The sequence below is a fragment of the Balaenoptera borealis genome, assembly GCF_965194805.1.
Source record: "Balaenoptera borealis genome assembly, chromosome: 2".
Taxonomy (NCBI): Eukaryota; Metazoa; Chordata; class Mammalia; order Artiodactyla; family Balaenopteridae; genus Balaenoptera; species Balaenoptera borealis.
This window is the reverse complement of record NC_138867.1, coordinates 159,828,814-159,843,136: the sequence shown is the minus strand read 5'-3', so window position 1 is coordinate 159,843,136 and position 14,323 is coordinate 159,828,814. Positions and strand designations below refer to the sequence as shown.

The 14,323-nt window shown below is 44.9% G+C and overlaps 1 protein-coding gene and 1 long non-coding RNA gene across 6 annotated transcripts in view; both read right to left on the bottom strand.

Annotated features, from left to right (window-relative positions):
- Window positions 1–7,670, bottom strand: part of SFXN1 (sideroflexin 1) — a 46,542-nt gene extending 38,872 nt beyond the window's left edge. The window contains exon 1 of one of the 5 annotated variants that reach the window (XM_082380932.1): window positions 7,543–7,670. Coding sequence is in view for 3 of the 5 variants with exons in the window: in XM_082380934.1 (XP_082237060.1) it covers window positions 5,546–5,575 (30 nt within the window). In the remaining 2 variants the exon portion in view is untranslated. Of the gene's footprint in view, window positions 1–5,545; window positions 6,760–7,542 lie in introns of those variants that run through there. The other 4 variants (XM_082380933.1, XM_082380934.1, XM_082380930.1 and 1 more) reach the window with 4 other exon arrangements.
- Window positions 1–14,323, bottom strand: part of LOC309623785 — a 519,468-nt gene that overhangs the window by 399,279 nt on the left and 105,866 nt on the right. The window lies entirely within an intron of this gene.

The following is a 14,323-nucleotide window of genomic DNA, read 5'->3' as shown; positions in this document are numbered from 1 at the left end:
TGGGAAGGAAGCAAAGTCCCAGGGGTGGTAGGGGAAGAAACGGATTTGGTTTCCCCACTGTCTGGTTTATGCATGAAGAGCACAGCCATCCCTGAACTTGTGGTTCCTGGACTTTCCTCTCTGTCTCCTCACCAAGGTTGGCATTGGTCAAAGATCAGATACCTTTCCAGAGAGTTCTTAAGCACCACTGACCACGCAGTTCTGACAGTATTTCATGACAATGTTATGGTGACGGTTTAGAACAAGTGCTTCTCAGCTAAGAACTTCTGCAAAGTAGACTGGGTAAGTCATTCTGCTGCACAGCCCTCGTGATGATACTGGGGACCATGCGGATGACTGCGAAGCCACAACGGCTCAAAAGAAAGCTTCAGAGAACAAGGTATATATATATGTATATATACAAACATATATGTATATATCATCCAATTTCAGGGGTGGCAGGGATAAGGGAAAATGCCACACCTCCAAGGGACAGACAGCACGGGACACCAAACAATGTGCTCAAGGATGTGCAAGTTTATCAGCTTTACAACAAGCCATGCAAGTGAAAGATGCCATGGACGGACTTAGAAGACATCAGTGGGAGGATCTTCCCTCTGCCACGTCTATCTGAGGCTTTGACAGTTATGCAGAAGGGCGGAAATATCTTCAGAAATTTAGAGAGGCTATAGAAGGAGAGACAGGAAAGGTAGAAATATCACAGCTACACATAGATTGAGTGAAGAGCTTCCCAAGGAGAAATTTACTAACCAGTGACCAGCTAGCTGCAGATGGTCAACTGTGCAATGTTATGGTTTACACATAATCATATGAGTAGATTTCTGATGTTCAACAAACTCAGTTTCCATGACCTGAAGAAATGATGGAATAGGGGGTGTAGAGAAGCAAAGGAGGTTGGAAGATTCTGGAACAGAGGCGTTAACGGGAACCGACCTGTGAAAGGAGGTCTCTGTATATTTAAATAGTTAAAATGTTGCTTTTTGACACTTGGCCAACTGAGGTGTTAATTCTGACTTAAGAATCTTTTTTTTTTTTTTTAAAGATTTATTTATTGATTGATTAATTGCTATGTTGGGTCTTCCTTTCTGTGCTAGGGCTCTCTATAGTTGCGGCAAGCGGGGGCCACTCTTCATCGCGGTGCGCGGGCCTTTCACTGTCGCGGCCTCTCTTGTTGCGGAGCACAGGCTCCAGACGCGCAGGCTCAGTAATTGTGGCTCACGGGCCCAGTTGCTCCGCGGCATGTGGGATCCTCCCAGACCAGGGCTCGAACCCGTGTCCCCTGCATTAGCAGGCAGATTCTCAACCACTGCGCCACCAGGGAAGCCCCCAAGAATCTTTTTTTTAAATGAATGATTTCAAAGAAAAATTTGGGTTTTAAAGGTATGAAAATATTTTTTTGTATGAGAAAAAAAGTGGGATTCAAAAAAAATTTCTGTAGTGACTGACATCACTTATGCTAAGAAATAAAGTCAAGGCTTTGTTACCTGAAGACAAAATCAATAAACTAAGAATGACAGCTATCTGGGGCCATTAATAATTATAGCATTAGATTGCATTTAAATGAGTCATTCCTAAAGATATTATTTTACATATTATATACGTTAATACATTAATTAACCCCTCAAAGGGGATAGAAATAACCTCTTAGAGGGGAAAAAAATCCTGTTAAAATTCAATCTCTTGGCTAAGGTTTTGGGTAAATATAGTATCATGAAGCCTCATCAAAACTCATCAAAATGAATTTCTCCAAGTTTTCTTTATTCATTCATTCATAAACAAAATTAATATATGCATTCAATACACACTGAAGGCCTCTCCTATACCCAGCGCTGGCTTGGCCCTGGATTTGGAAAGACCCAACATGCAGTAAATAAACTGAAAAGCAAACACATTCTAACGAATAGAGCCTAAATTTCCCCAAACGTGCTTATAGACACCCTTCTCATATAGAGCTTATTATGGATGGACCTCACCCATCTCTGTCCATGCAGTCTTCAACTGAGTTATCAGATTACTAACCTGGGTAAACCTTATTGAAGACTGTGATATGAATGATTCTCATATCCAAATCTGTACACACGTTTCAAAACTATCCATTATTTCAATGAAGTAAACCTGCTTTAACATCCACGATAACTCAGTCACAGAATTTATAAGCTTTTAAAGCCAAAATGAGTGCCATGACCAAGATTCTCTAGTCATAATACTGTATTACACATTATAGGCCTACTGGAAATGGTACGTAACTCCATCTTTTTTCAAGTCATTATTTAAGTTATATCACAACCTTCATCACCAATTCTGGGAGGGCAATACTGTCTCCCTTTTAGGTTAGATGTTACACAGTCAGTGCACAGCTATGCAAGGGCGAGGACCACCCCCTGACTCAGAGGCCCAGGACCACTTCCCACCACATATAAAAAAGCCTTCATGGCTGGTAAACAGTCTGTTCCAATTAGACAATGGTGATCAGTTTCATTTCCAAATAAGTTTACTGAACCAGTTGGTTAGTGGAACTTGAATTTCTGGCTCCAAGCCGCACCTCCCTAACTGCCCTGTAACCTGGAATCCTCCGATGGAGGTGATGAGGGAAGGGGTGTGTAGTGGTTAGGGGCTTATGCTTGTGGAGGCAACAGACCTGAGTTCAAATGCCAGCTCCACCGATGACTCTGTGACCTTGTACACATTATCCCACTGCCCCAAGTTTCTGCATCTTTATCAGCAAAATTAGGATGCTGCTTAATAATAACTAATGTTTAATAACCACTTATCATAAGAGTCTGCCTTATATTACCCCATGTAACCCTCATAACGGTTTGGTTACAAGGGTGGTTAACGAGCTTGCTCAAGGAAGCGGTGCTGCCGGAGTGTGACGTTTTATTACCTGGCTCCAGAATCCCTGCTCCCTGGGGAGGTGGTTCTGACCTGGAAAGCAGCTTCCTGGAAATCCTGATTCAGTAAAGCGGGGAGTGGAGCCTAGGAAGGCGATCTTTAAGAAATACACCGGGGGGGGGGGGACTTCCCTGGTGGCGCAGTGGCTAAGACCCTGCGCTCCCAATGCAGGGGGCCGGAGTTCGATCCCTGGCCAGGGAACTAGATCCCACATGCATGCTTCAACTAAGAGTTCACATGCCCCAACTAAGAAGCCCACATGCAGCAACTAAGACCCGGCACAACTAAATTAAAAAAAAAAAAAAAAAAAAAAAAAAAAAGGGGCTTCCCTGGTGGCGCAGTGGTTGAGAGTCTGCCTGCCAATGCAGGGGACACGGGTTCAAGCCCTGGTCTGGGAAGATCCCACATGCCGCGGAGCAACTGAGCCCGTGAGCCACGATTGCTGGGCCTGCGTGTCTGGAGCCTGTGCTCCGCAGCAGGAGAGGCCGCGATGGTGAGAGGCCCGCGCACCGCGATGAGGAGTGGCCCCCACTTGCCGCAACTGGAGAAAGCCCTCACACAGAAACGAAGATCCAACACAGCCATAAATAAATAAATAAATAAATAAAAATAAAAAAAAAAAAAGAAACGAAGACCCAACACAGTCATAAATAAATAAATAAATAAATAAAAATTAAAAAAAAAAAAATACACCAGGGGTATCCTATGATTAGCTAAGTTTGGGAAACACTATGTGGGAAAGAATATAAAACTTATAAATAAATAACCAAATGCCCTACCAGCTAAGGAAAGATTCTTACCCTCTTTCAGGGGCAATATAAATATTTAGATGACCCCATGGCCACTCAGGCCGGTTGCTGGCTGGGTCCTGTCGAGGAAGGCTCCCTGCCCTGTAGCCTGGTCCGCTGAGTACCTACACTGACAACCTACGAATGAGAACTGGACTTGAACCACTGAAATGTGGATTAGAGTCCTGACTCTGTCTCTTCCTTTCTAAGCATGTCACTGGGTAAGTCAACTCACCGCTCTCAGCCTCAGTTTTCTCGTCTGTAAGATGGAGATGAGAGTTGGCTGACACAGTGGGAAGAATCAGGAAACTGAGGTATGCAAGAGGGCTTTATTGACCTTTATTAAGTGTAAAGGGCTAAACAAAGGTAGGGTCATTACTAACATGTCATTCTCCACTCAAGGAATCTCCTGCCCTCATTGGCTCAAGTCCTGCCCAGAAACATAGTGGCTGGTAGTACTGGTGGGGTTGGTGGTGGGGGGAGGGTGGGGAATGGAATGGCACTTGGCTTCCTGAGCTTCCTGAAGATGATGCCTAAGAAAAATGACTTTTCTCTGAGATAAGCTTTATTTCAAACTTTTAGCTACATGCCAAGAAAATGCTTAGCTACTGGAAAAAAAGAAGAATTTTCCAAAACTTCACAGAAGACAAACTAGCAGGGAATGTGCTTTCTCAGGGACTTGGTAAGAAAGACCTTTAACCCTGGCTAAAGATTAACAACGATAATTAAATTATTAAACTGGAAACTTATTGTTAGTTATGTTTTAACTAACATAATGCAGTTGTTTACTGCATTTGAAAGAGTTGAAAAAGAGTCTGGTTGCTCTTGGTTTATTTAGTTAGGGCCAGAGAGGTGTGATATACCCTATCAAAGTCACCGTAGGGGGACATGGCTGAGCGTCCACTGTGTGCCAGACACAGGGTGTTCCATGCGTCACTAGACTGCTAAATTCTCACTTCAGCTCTCTAAGAAATCTCCCCTTATTTTGCAGAGTTACTCAGAGAAATCAAGTGCCACGCCCAAGAAGGCAGTTCGGCCTGACTTTATACCCCACTTCTGACCCTTGCGGGGCCAGAAGTGACGTGTCTGGCAAGGGCAATCACGTCCACTGAAGGAGCACATTTCCTAATTTGGCTTTGTGCTGGTCATCCACATGCAGCATTCCTTTCTTATGGGCATGGCCACACAAGAGATCAAATTATAGATCAGAAAGCTGAATCCTGTGCTAAGGAGCAGATTCTTTCAAAAGGGCATTTCCACTCAGCAATGGCTTTCTGTTGCATACCCTCCTCTATTCCAGGGACAGGTCCGCATGGAGACATGGGGCCTGTGTAGAATCAGGAAGCCATGGGGAATGACTGCCTTCTGTCTGTCTCCCTGCCACCATACTCCCTGCCTCCACCTCCCCATCCACAAGGCAGATCCCATTCTTCTATGAACTTTAAAACACCCAGGTAACAATACAATCATTGTTCATATTCTGGTGAACCTCAAGATCAACTTTGGGTTTCTTAATCGATTTCTTATGATGAGTGAAGCTCTTATCCATTTTTTTTAAAAAAAATTCTATTAGTTTTTATTTGAGATGGTGGTATCAGCCTGTAAAAATAATAAAGTACTCCTGAACTGTAGTATTTTGGACATATTCAGTTGAATATTTTCCCACCTACTTTAAAGAATCAAGTAACAGATTATATATACTGTGTATGAAAATATTTCACAAAGTAATAGTAGTTAACTAAAAACTTAATAACTTTGAACTTTGTATAATTAAGTATAGGTTTTATATGTATTCTGACAATAATTTTTCACTGTCTAGGCAAGAGTCAGCCTTTTAAAAAAATGACTTAGTGCTGATTTCTTACCTTTAACCTCAGACAAAAGGTTGGTTCCATTCACAATTATACTCCAACCGAATGCATCTAACCACGGCTTGCTTAGTAGGATGTAGATGCCATATTTCATTCTAAAGCATCAGAGAGCAAAGAAGTTGTATGATGGATCTGCTCTAAGGGTCACTGCTGCTCTGGTTGTCTTCTCAGCTTCCTTTGCAGGAAGTGAGGAGGGGGAAGTGGTCCCCTCCCTCTGACAACATCTTTCTATACTCATCCACATGGGATTTCATAAAACTTTTACAGAATATTAAAAGCATTCTAAATATTTTGCTGATCCTGAGTTACATCTACCCCTTGCTATACAGCTTCTTCTCTGACAACTGCAACCACAGATATCCCTTTCCTGAAAGCCCATGGGACTTAAATTAAATGCTTGCCTGCTCAAGCAAACCCTTGAATACATACTTAAAGCAATCATATGTTAGAGCTGGATAGAAACCGATATATCCTCCTCTCCAAACACCATCATTTTTTGCAAACTAGACACCTGCAGTCCTGAGGGGAGAAAGGAGCTGCTTGAGGTCCCAGAACCTCCTGGTGGAGCCTCCAATCATCCTCACAGATTTCCCTCTCAGCTTACAGCTCTTATATGGCAAGTTCAGCACCACAAGAGCTGCGAAGTCTCCTTATTTACCTGTATACCCACCTTGCACCTATTACAGTGCCTGGAACATGGAATCAGCTCAGCAAACTGGGGATGGGCATAGGAAGAGAAAAGCTAGAGACACGCAAGTAAAAATCTAGAAGATGAGGCAGAAGAGAGATTATGACTTTGAGAAAAGTAAAACCAAAATGCCATGGGGGTTCAGAAGGCAGTTGCCCATGGAGTGGTTAAGTGCCCGAGCTGTGAAGTCACTCATGCTGAGCTTTTTCATTCAGGCACTCAACAAATATTCAGTGAGGGTCTCCCTGGTGCAGGGAACAGACAGATGAGCAAGACAAACAGAAGCCCTGATCACAAGCAGAGAATCAAACAAGCAAATAAACAGTTAATTTCAACTGGTGACAAATTCTCTTAAGGAAAAATCACAGGGGTAATCTAACAAAGGATGTGTGCATGAAGGGGCAATTTCAAACAACACAGCCAAGGGAGAGCATCTCTGAGGAAGTAACATGTAAGCTGAGACTACAGATGACCAACTGTGTGACTTTAGGCAGGTTACACAACCTCTCTGAGCCCCAGTTTCCTTCCCCATCTGGATTAGGAAGGCAAGGCCAAGTACCTCATGGGGCTGGAGGAATGTAAAAGTAGATGGACCTGAATCACCTGCAAACTCTTAGTAGGCATTGTGGCTATTGTCATTCTGAGAAGGTCAGAGACTCGTGACAAGTGGGAAAGCTCAGGCGGTCAGCACGGAAATGCAAGGTCCGGGCAGGATCACTCCTGTTCCCATTACTTGCTTTCCTCTTCCCTACTAGATTGCGAGTTCTAGGGCAGGGGCCAGGTGGTCTCTGACCTCCGAGCCCCGCCTCTGCGCCAGGAGGAGAAGCCAGGAGCTAGGAGCTGGAGGGGCGTGGGGGTCGGTGCCACCGGGCCACCTAGCAATCGCTCGCGCCAGTCCCCGCCGTGGCCTGTCCCCGCGGCAGCCATCTTGGGTGTCCTCCCCGCGGCGAGTTTCGTCACGCGGCCGCGGGGACAGCGTGGCAGGGCGCGTGCGGGCGTGGATGGGTGAGCCCCCTCCCATGCCGGGAGACCCACTCCACCGCGGGGGCTCAGGGGGAGCTCAGAGGAGGTCAGGCTGCTGGAGGTGGGGAGCTCAGGCAGAGGGATGACAGGGGTCTCCAAGGTGCAGGGACCCCTGGCCCGGGAAGTCCCGGGCATGGCGAGGGGGCTTCTGACCTCCCAGCCCCGGTGTCTCCCGGCAGCCGGCCCGCGGGAGCGCGCCCCCGCTCCAGCCCGCGCCCCTCCGCCAGGCTCCCTGCGCGTTTCCAACCCACAGCACCCGGGTCCGCGGCCCACGACTCACCGCTCCCCCCCGGCCACCGCCCGCGCCGCTCTCGGGACCCGCTCAACACCGCCTCCGCCGCCACCGGAAGCGCTTCTCCCGCCACGGCGGCCCTGCGCGCCGCCGCCGTCCGGAGCGCGCCCTCAGAGCGCGTCCCCGCGCGGAGCCCCGAGGCCCGGCTGGGCTGGGCTGGGCGGCGGCCGCGCGCGGGAGGCCCCGGACGCGCCCTCGCAGTCACTGCGCTCTGGAAGCAGCCTCCGCCTGGTCCAGGCGCGATCCTCTGTGCCCGCGCTTTTGCTTCTGGCTCCATCATGAACTCCCCAAGTTCACCCTCACCGTGGTGCGGGGCTCCGTGCCATGTTTCCCATTTTGGTTTCCCCGAGACCGACCCCTTACTTGATCATTTCTCAATTCCCAGGGTCTTACATACAGTCAGCATCCTCTCATTCATTCATTCAAACCATTGTTTCCCAAAGTGTGGAATTTGGCACCACTGGGGCTACAAGGCGATTTTAGGTGGTACAGGGGCCACGACCTGATTTATGTCTAAACAAGAATCATCATCCTGGCTGCTGTGTGAACAGGCTGTAGAGGAGATGACGTGGAGGCAGAGAGGCCAGCAGGGAGGCTACCGGGGTAACCAGGGGGGAGGTGACGGTGGCCTGGACCAGGCTGGTAGCAGGAGAGGCGGTGAGAATTACTGGATTCTGGGTATATCTTGGAGACAGGTGAAATTTAATAGGTAGTGAAATTACATCATGTTCATGGATAGGAAGATTCCATTTTTAAAGTCGTAAATTCTCCCCCAATTAACCTAAAAATATAATGCAACACCAAACAAAATTCTGTCAACTCTAGTGGGTATAAGAGTTTGGTGTATAACTTGACAGGGTGACTGTAAAATGTGTATGAAAAAATAAAGAGCCAGAAATAGCCAAAACAATTTTGAAGAAAAAGAGCAGGGTGGAGTGACTCATCCTGTGAACACAGAGAGGTTGTGCGTTTGTGCAGGGATCAAAAAATAGTGCAGCCAAATAAGAGGTACCAGACACACACCCTGCACATACAGAAACCTACTATTAGCTGCATCCCAAGTGAACGGGAAGGTTAGATATTCGTTAAATGATGCTGGGGCAATTGAACCCCTACCTTAAACCATATATAAACCTGAACTCCAAGCAGATTCAAGACCCAAATATGAAAAACAAAACTCCCAACTTTTTAGCAGACAATATAGGAGGGTATCTTTATGACTGAGGTTAAGGATGCATTCTTAAATAAACACAAAATGGATGGAATATAAAGGAAAGATTGAAAAGTTAAACCTCATTAAAACTAAAAAAGTCATGCTCACCTATGATAGCATAATAAAAGGGAAAGAGTTCACAGACTGGCAGGAAATATTTTCAGTACATGGATCTGGCAAAGAATACATATGGAGAAAATATTAAAAAGTTTTCAAATTAATAAGAAAAAAGAGAAACAATCCAATAGATAAACAAATAAAAAACAAGAAACATGCAATTCACAGAGAAGGAAAAACAAATGACCCTGATACCTAAAAAAAAAAATCCAACCTGGCTAGGGATTTGGGCACTCAGCGTAGGTTTCACAGATAGTTTTTTGGTGGGAATCCTCATCCTTAGAATTCCTAGGAACATTCAACCAGTTTCTGTTCTTTACTACACTCTGTGCCAAGTGTTGGTCTCAAAAAGACTTAAAAAAAATTCCTCCCTCAAAGAGCTTAGTGTCAAGAAGATATATATGTAAACAAGTAGTTACAATAGATGATTACAACTCAGTATAAATATTGCAACAGCATACTTTGGGTTATGTAAGTGCGCGCTATGAGAGCACAGGAGGGATGCCCCGCTCTGCCCGCAGAATGGTGATGTGATAGAGGTCTGGTAGATACAAAGTGTATCCATTATCTGTTGCCACAGTGATGCTACAGCAGAACCACAAAAACCTCAGGAGTATACAAAAAAAAAAAAAAAAGGTTATTTTTGTTTCTGCATCTATGGGTTGGCTGGCAGTTCTGCTGATCAGAGCTGGGCTCTGCAAGGCTTCCTCAGTTGGTGGCTTTGTGGGTCTTGGCAGGGTTTGCTCACTGTCTGAGGCTCCAGCTAGGACATGTGGACTGACTTGGCTCTGTTCCAGGTCTCATTTTTCCAGCAAAGTTATGGAGAGAGAATATTCAAGGCTGCCTTCACTTCTGCTTTAGCCTAGTGGTCAAACCAAGTCACAAGACCAGCCCAGATTCTTTATCCCTTGATGGGATGAGCTGCAAAGTGACATTATAAATAGATGTGATATATAGACAAGTGGAGAATTTGGGGGCTTTCTTTTTCAAAAATTCTTTCTTGTGTGTATTTTGCCTTCCCAGCATCCCAGTTTCTTTTGGGGATCTCCTCACTCTCACTTCATTTGATCCTGATCAGATTGTCAGTCATGGGACTTTTATCTTCTCATGCCTGCCACTGCCATGGGTATGTGACCCAAGCTTGGCTAAACAGAATCCTGCCCTGAAGTTATATGTAGACACTGGGAAAAAGAGAAGTCATCACCCTCCTCTGACCCTATAGGTGTTGCTAAGCTGGGAGAATGTGGATCAGGGGCTGCCAGGGCTGCTCTTTTTGCCTGTTTGAAGAATTGAAACTAAGCTGAAAGGTGGCAAGAGAGAGAGTTCAGATGACATCACTGCAGGCCCTGGGCTCAGCCAATCCTGAAGCTAGGTCTGCCTCCTAAGCTTCCAGTTATAAGAGCCAATAAATCCACCCACATACAGTTTTTTTTGTTTGTTTGTTTTTTTAATCATAAGCTCTTTTGAGTTGAAGTTCTGTCTCTAACTGACTGGGGGCTTCACAGAAGTGGTGACATTTGAGCTGAATGAGATCAAATTTGAAAAATCAAGGAAAAGAAGGCAGATGAAGGAAGAAGAAATGAGCTAAGGTTTAAAGCATAAAAAGCAGGTGTCCACGTGTGCTCCTACCATTGTTTTAAATAAACATCTTTCAGAAAGAGCTTCCAAGGAAGCTAAAGTAGTATTTTTCACCTTTGTTGATAAGGAAACTGAGGGCTTGGGAATTCTTGCTAGTCTAGCATTGACAAAGGTCGCAGAACACTGGCATTTTAATATGGACTTTGAACTGTTCAGGGCATGGCAAAAACGAAACAACGCTTATGTCAGCAAAGATAGGGGGACATTTCTGAGCATAGCAAAAGTTCCGTGAGCTGATCAAAGATCTTGCAGAATATATCACAAGATGAAAGTTTCCTCACGGTAGAACAGGGAATTCAGTGAGACTTAATATGTTTCTTTTAAATTAATATTTAAATGAAAACCTTAAGTTCCAGGTTCAATTAGCAAATTTATCTGTGATGATAAAAGAAATGCATAATCATATGAATTTGAGAGGTATGGAAAACTTCATGTACACACTCTATGCTGTTCCTCAGCTCTCTCCCTGAGAGATTTTTAGTATGTTTCCTTCTAGGATTTTATTTTCTTTTCTGACCTAATCAAACTTCTGTTCTTCCTGAGCCTTATAGGAGAAGGAACATAGGGGAATAACAGTCATCGAGTGCCCACTGTGAGTTGGGCACATAGTAGACACTTTCACAAACATCTTTTCTAGTCCTCAGAGAAACTCTGAGAGGTTAACTACTTGTATTAGTCAGGGTTCACTGAGAGAACAGAACCAATAGGATACATGTCTATCTCTATAGCTACCTACCTATCTATCTATCTATCTATCTATCTGTCTATCTGTCTGCCTATTTTTGCTAAGGAATTTTTTCACATGATTGTGGGAGCTGGCAAGCCTGAAATTTATAGGACAGACCAGCAGACTGAAAACTCCTATTGATGCTGCAGTGTTGAAAGGCTGAACTTCTCTGGGAAAATCAATTTTTGCTCTTAAGGCCTTCAACTGCTTAGATGAGGCCCACCCACATTATGGAGGACAGTCTTCTTTATGCAAAGTCAACTGATTACAGATATTAACCATATCTACAATATGCCTTCACAGCAGCACCTAGATTAGTGCGTAATTGAATAACTAGGTTTCTAGACTAGCCTAGCTAACACATAAAACTAACCATCACATTACCCTTCCCCTGATTTTATATCTCCATTCACTCTTGCCTCTAACAATCCATCCCCTGATCTTTTGAATATGTGAATCAGATCAATTCTTCCCCTGCTTTAAAATCCTCAATGGCTACCAGTTTTACTTACAATTAAATTTGAACTTTCCATCATGGGCCTATGGACCCTCATAATCTGTCCTGTACTATTTCTGTGGTTTCATGTTAATATCACTAAACTTCCTGACTTCTGAACAGGCCAACTTATTCCTACCTCAGGCCCTTTGCATATGCTGGTCCAGCTGCCTGGAATGCTTTCAGGTCAAATATCACCTCCTCAGAGAAGCCTTCCTTGACTACCTGTCTGGAGTAGCCCCTCCCACTCCCACTGGAGCTCATCACTCTTTTATTTCTTTTACTGCACTGTTACTATCCAAAATCACCTTGTTGACTTATTTGTTGACTTGTTTCTTCTCTGTCTCTTCCACTAGAATGTTCCACCATAAGGGCAGGGATCCTGTCTGCCTTATCTGCCACTGTACTCTCAGCTCCTTGAACAATGCTTGCTGCAGTTACCCTCCTCGCTCAGATCATGCCACAGCACCACTGTGGTGAGGACCCTACGGCCTCCACCCCGGATGTCGGACACTGCAGCTTACACAAGACTTACTCCTGCTCCTGGAATTGCCTACTACAGCCACTGCTGGAATGAATGCTCCACCGTCTGGGCACACGCGTCTGATTGGCTGAGCTGCGGTCATGTGCCAGCGCCACATCAAAACTTTTCTGTAGATGTCTAGCACTAATTTCTAATTAGTTTTGTCTGTTCTGGAACCTTATCTAAATGGCATCATATAGTATGTGCTTTTTTGCATGTGTGTCTGGTTTCTTTCATTCAGCATGTTTCTGAGATGTATCCATATTGTTGGATGTAGCTGTAGTTTGTTTTTTCCTAGTGTGTAGAATTCCACTTCATATGAATAGACCACAATTTTTGTGTCCATTTTCCAATTGATGGACATTTACAGTGTTTCTAGTTTTTGGTTATTATGAATAAAGCAGCTGTGATATAAACAGTCACGTACAATCTTTTTATGGATAAAAGAGCAGTTCTTTTTTTTGCATTTAGTTCACATGTTTGGGGCATGCGTTTTCACCTAATTTCTGCCTCCAGAGTGATTTTACCAAGATCTGAAGCTCACGTCACTCCCCATGTGAAAGTTGGTTCTTGCCTCCCGATAAAGTCCAACCTCCCTGGTATGGTATTCACGGCTTTTTGATACTGACCTTAACCTCCAATCATTTACATCTTTTGCCTTACACCCTGATACAGGCACATCAACCAACTCACTGTTTCTAGAATGTACCAGGTTGTTTTCTTCCTCTTTGCCTTTGTACAGCTTTTGTCTGGAATGCCTTTCCCCAGAGAGTCTTGATTCCTGGGCAAACTGTTACACATCCCTCAAAACCCAGATGAAAGACACCTCCTCCAGGGAGCTGTCCTTCAGTTTGTCAGGCACTTTATTGTACTCTCCACTGGGTACACACTTTGGTATAAATGTTTGGTATTAATGTTGTAGGAGCACTTATTTCATCACATAAATTTCTATGATCATGGTCTGTCTCCTCTTCTTGTCTGTGAGCTCTGGAAGGCAAAGAAGGATGCTCAGAGCTGTGAAGTAATGTACCTAAACACCGCACAGCTTCTATGACTGCAGGTTTGCCTGATTCCAGGTTAAATGCCCTTAACACCACAGTGCATGGTGGAGTACATGCTAATCACCATGTGCAAGGTTAAAGGAGACCAGGGGTTGGAGCTCAAAGGGCCTGAGGGTCTTGGTCTTGGTGATGAGAACAAAAGAGAGCATGGAGCTGGGCCGAGTGGTCGGGGCACATTTGCCAGAGAGTGCAGAGCCCTGCCATCCCAGCACATTGTTGCCATGGTAGTATGAGCTCCGAGGGGCCACATCTACTGATTTGTTTCAAGAGAAACCAGAAATCCACAAAATATGTAGAGTTTCCTAATTTTTGAATGTTGGTAAGTTATTTTAAATACTAGCTAAGACAATCAAAAAACATCTGTGGGCTGGATTCAGGCCATTTTTCACTCATTTGCTTCTTGTACTTCAAACTTCGTCATGCAACATCTGCATTCTGATCATTCTTACTTTGGAAAGTTAAAAATAGGAATGTTAAATTACTGCTTGTAGCCCAAACAGAGATGCACCTGAAAACCAAGACAGATGTCCTAGTTTTCTCTGATGTCCCATTTGTTTGTTGGTTTACTCACCACGTTCTCTGATGCTGCATCAGGCTAAGCTCCATGAGGGTACAGCAGCCACTGAGGTGAGTTAGACGCCGTCCACCTGCTGGTAAGACACTCAGGACCCAACACAGGCAGGGCCAGGTGGTCTCAGCAGCAGACATGGAGCTTGGAGGAAGGACCAGCTGGCCTTTTCTGTGTACATGTTAGGGAAGGGTTCCTGACAGAGGTAATAGGTGAACCAGGGCTTAAGGGACAACTAGGAGAAAGCAAGGTAAAGGGACAGGAAAGGACATTCTTTGCAGGGGGAGCAGTATGTGCAGTAACATAGAGGCCAACTGGTTGGGCGTGTGTGGGAGAGCTGTGGCCCATGTGGGGAACGATGGGCATGGGGTGGGCTTGCCTGTAGATCTCAAGGGCTGGGGATAGGTGGAGAAGAGGCACCCAGAC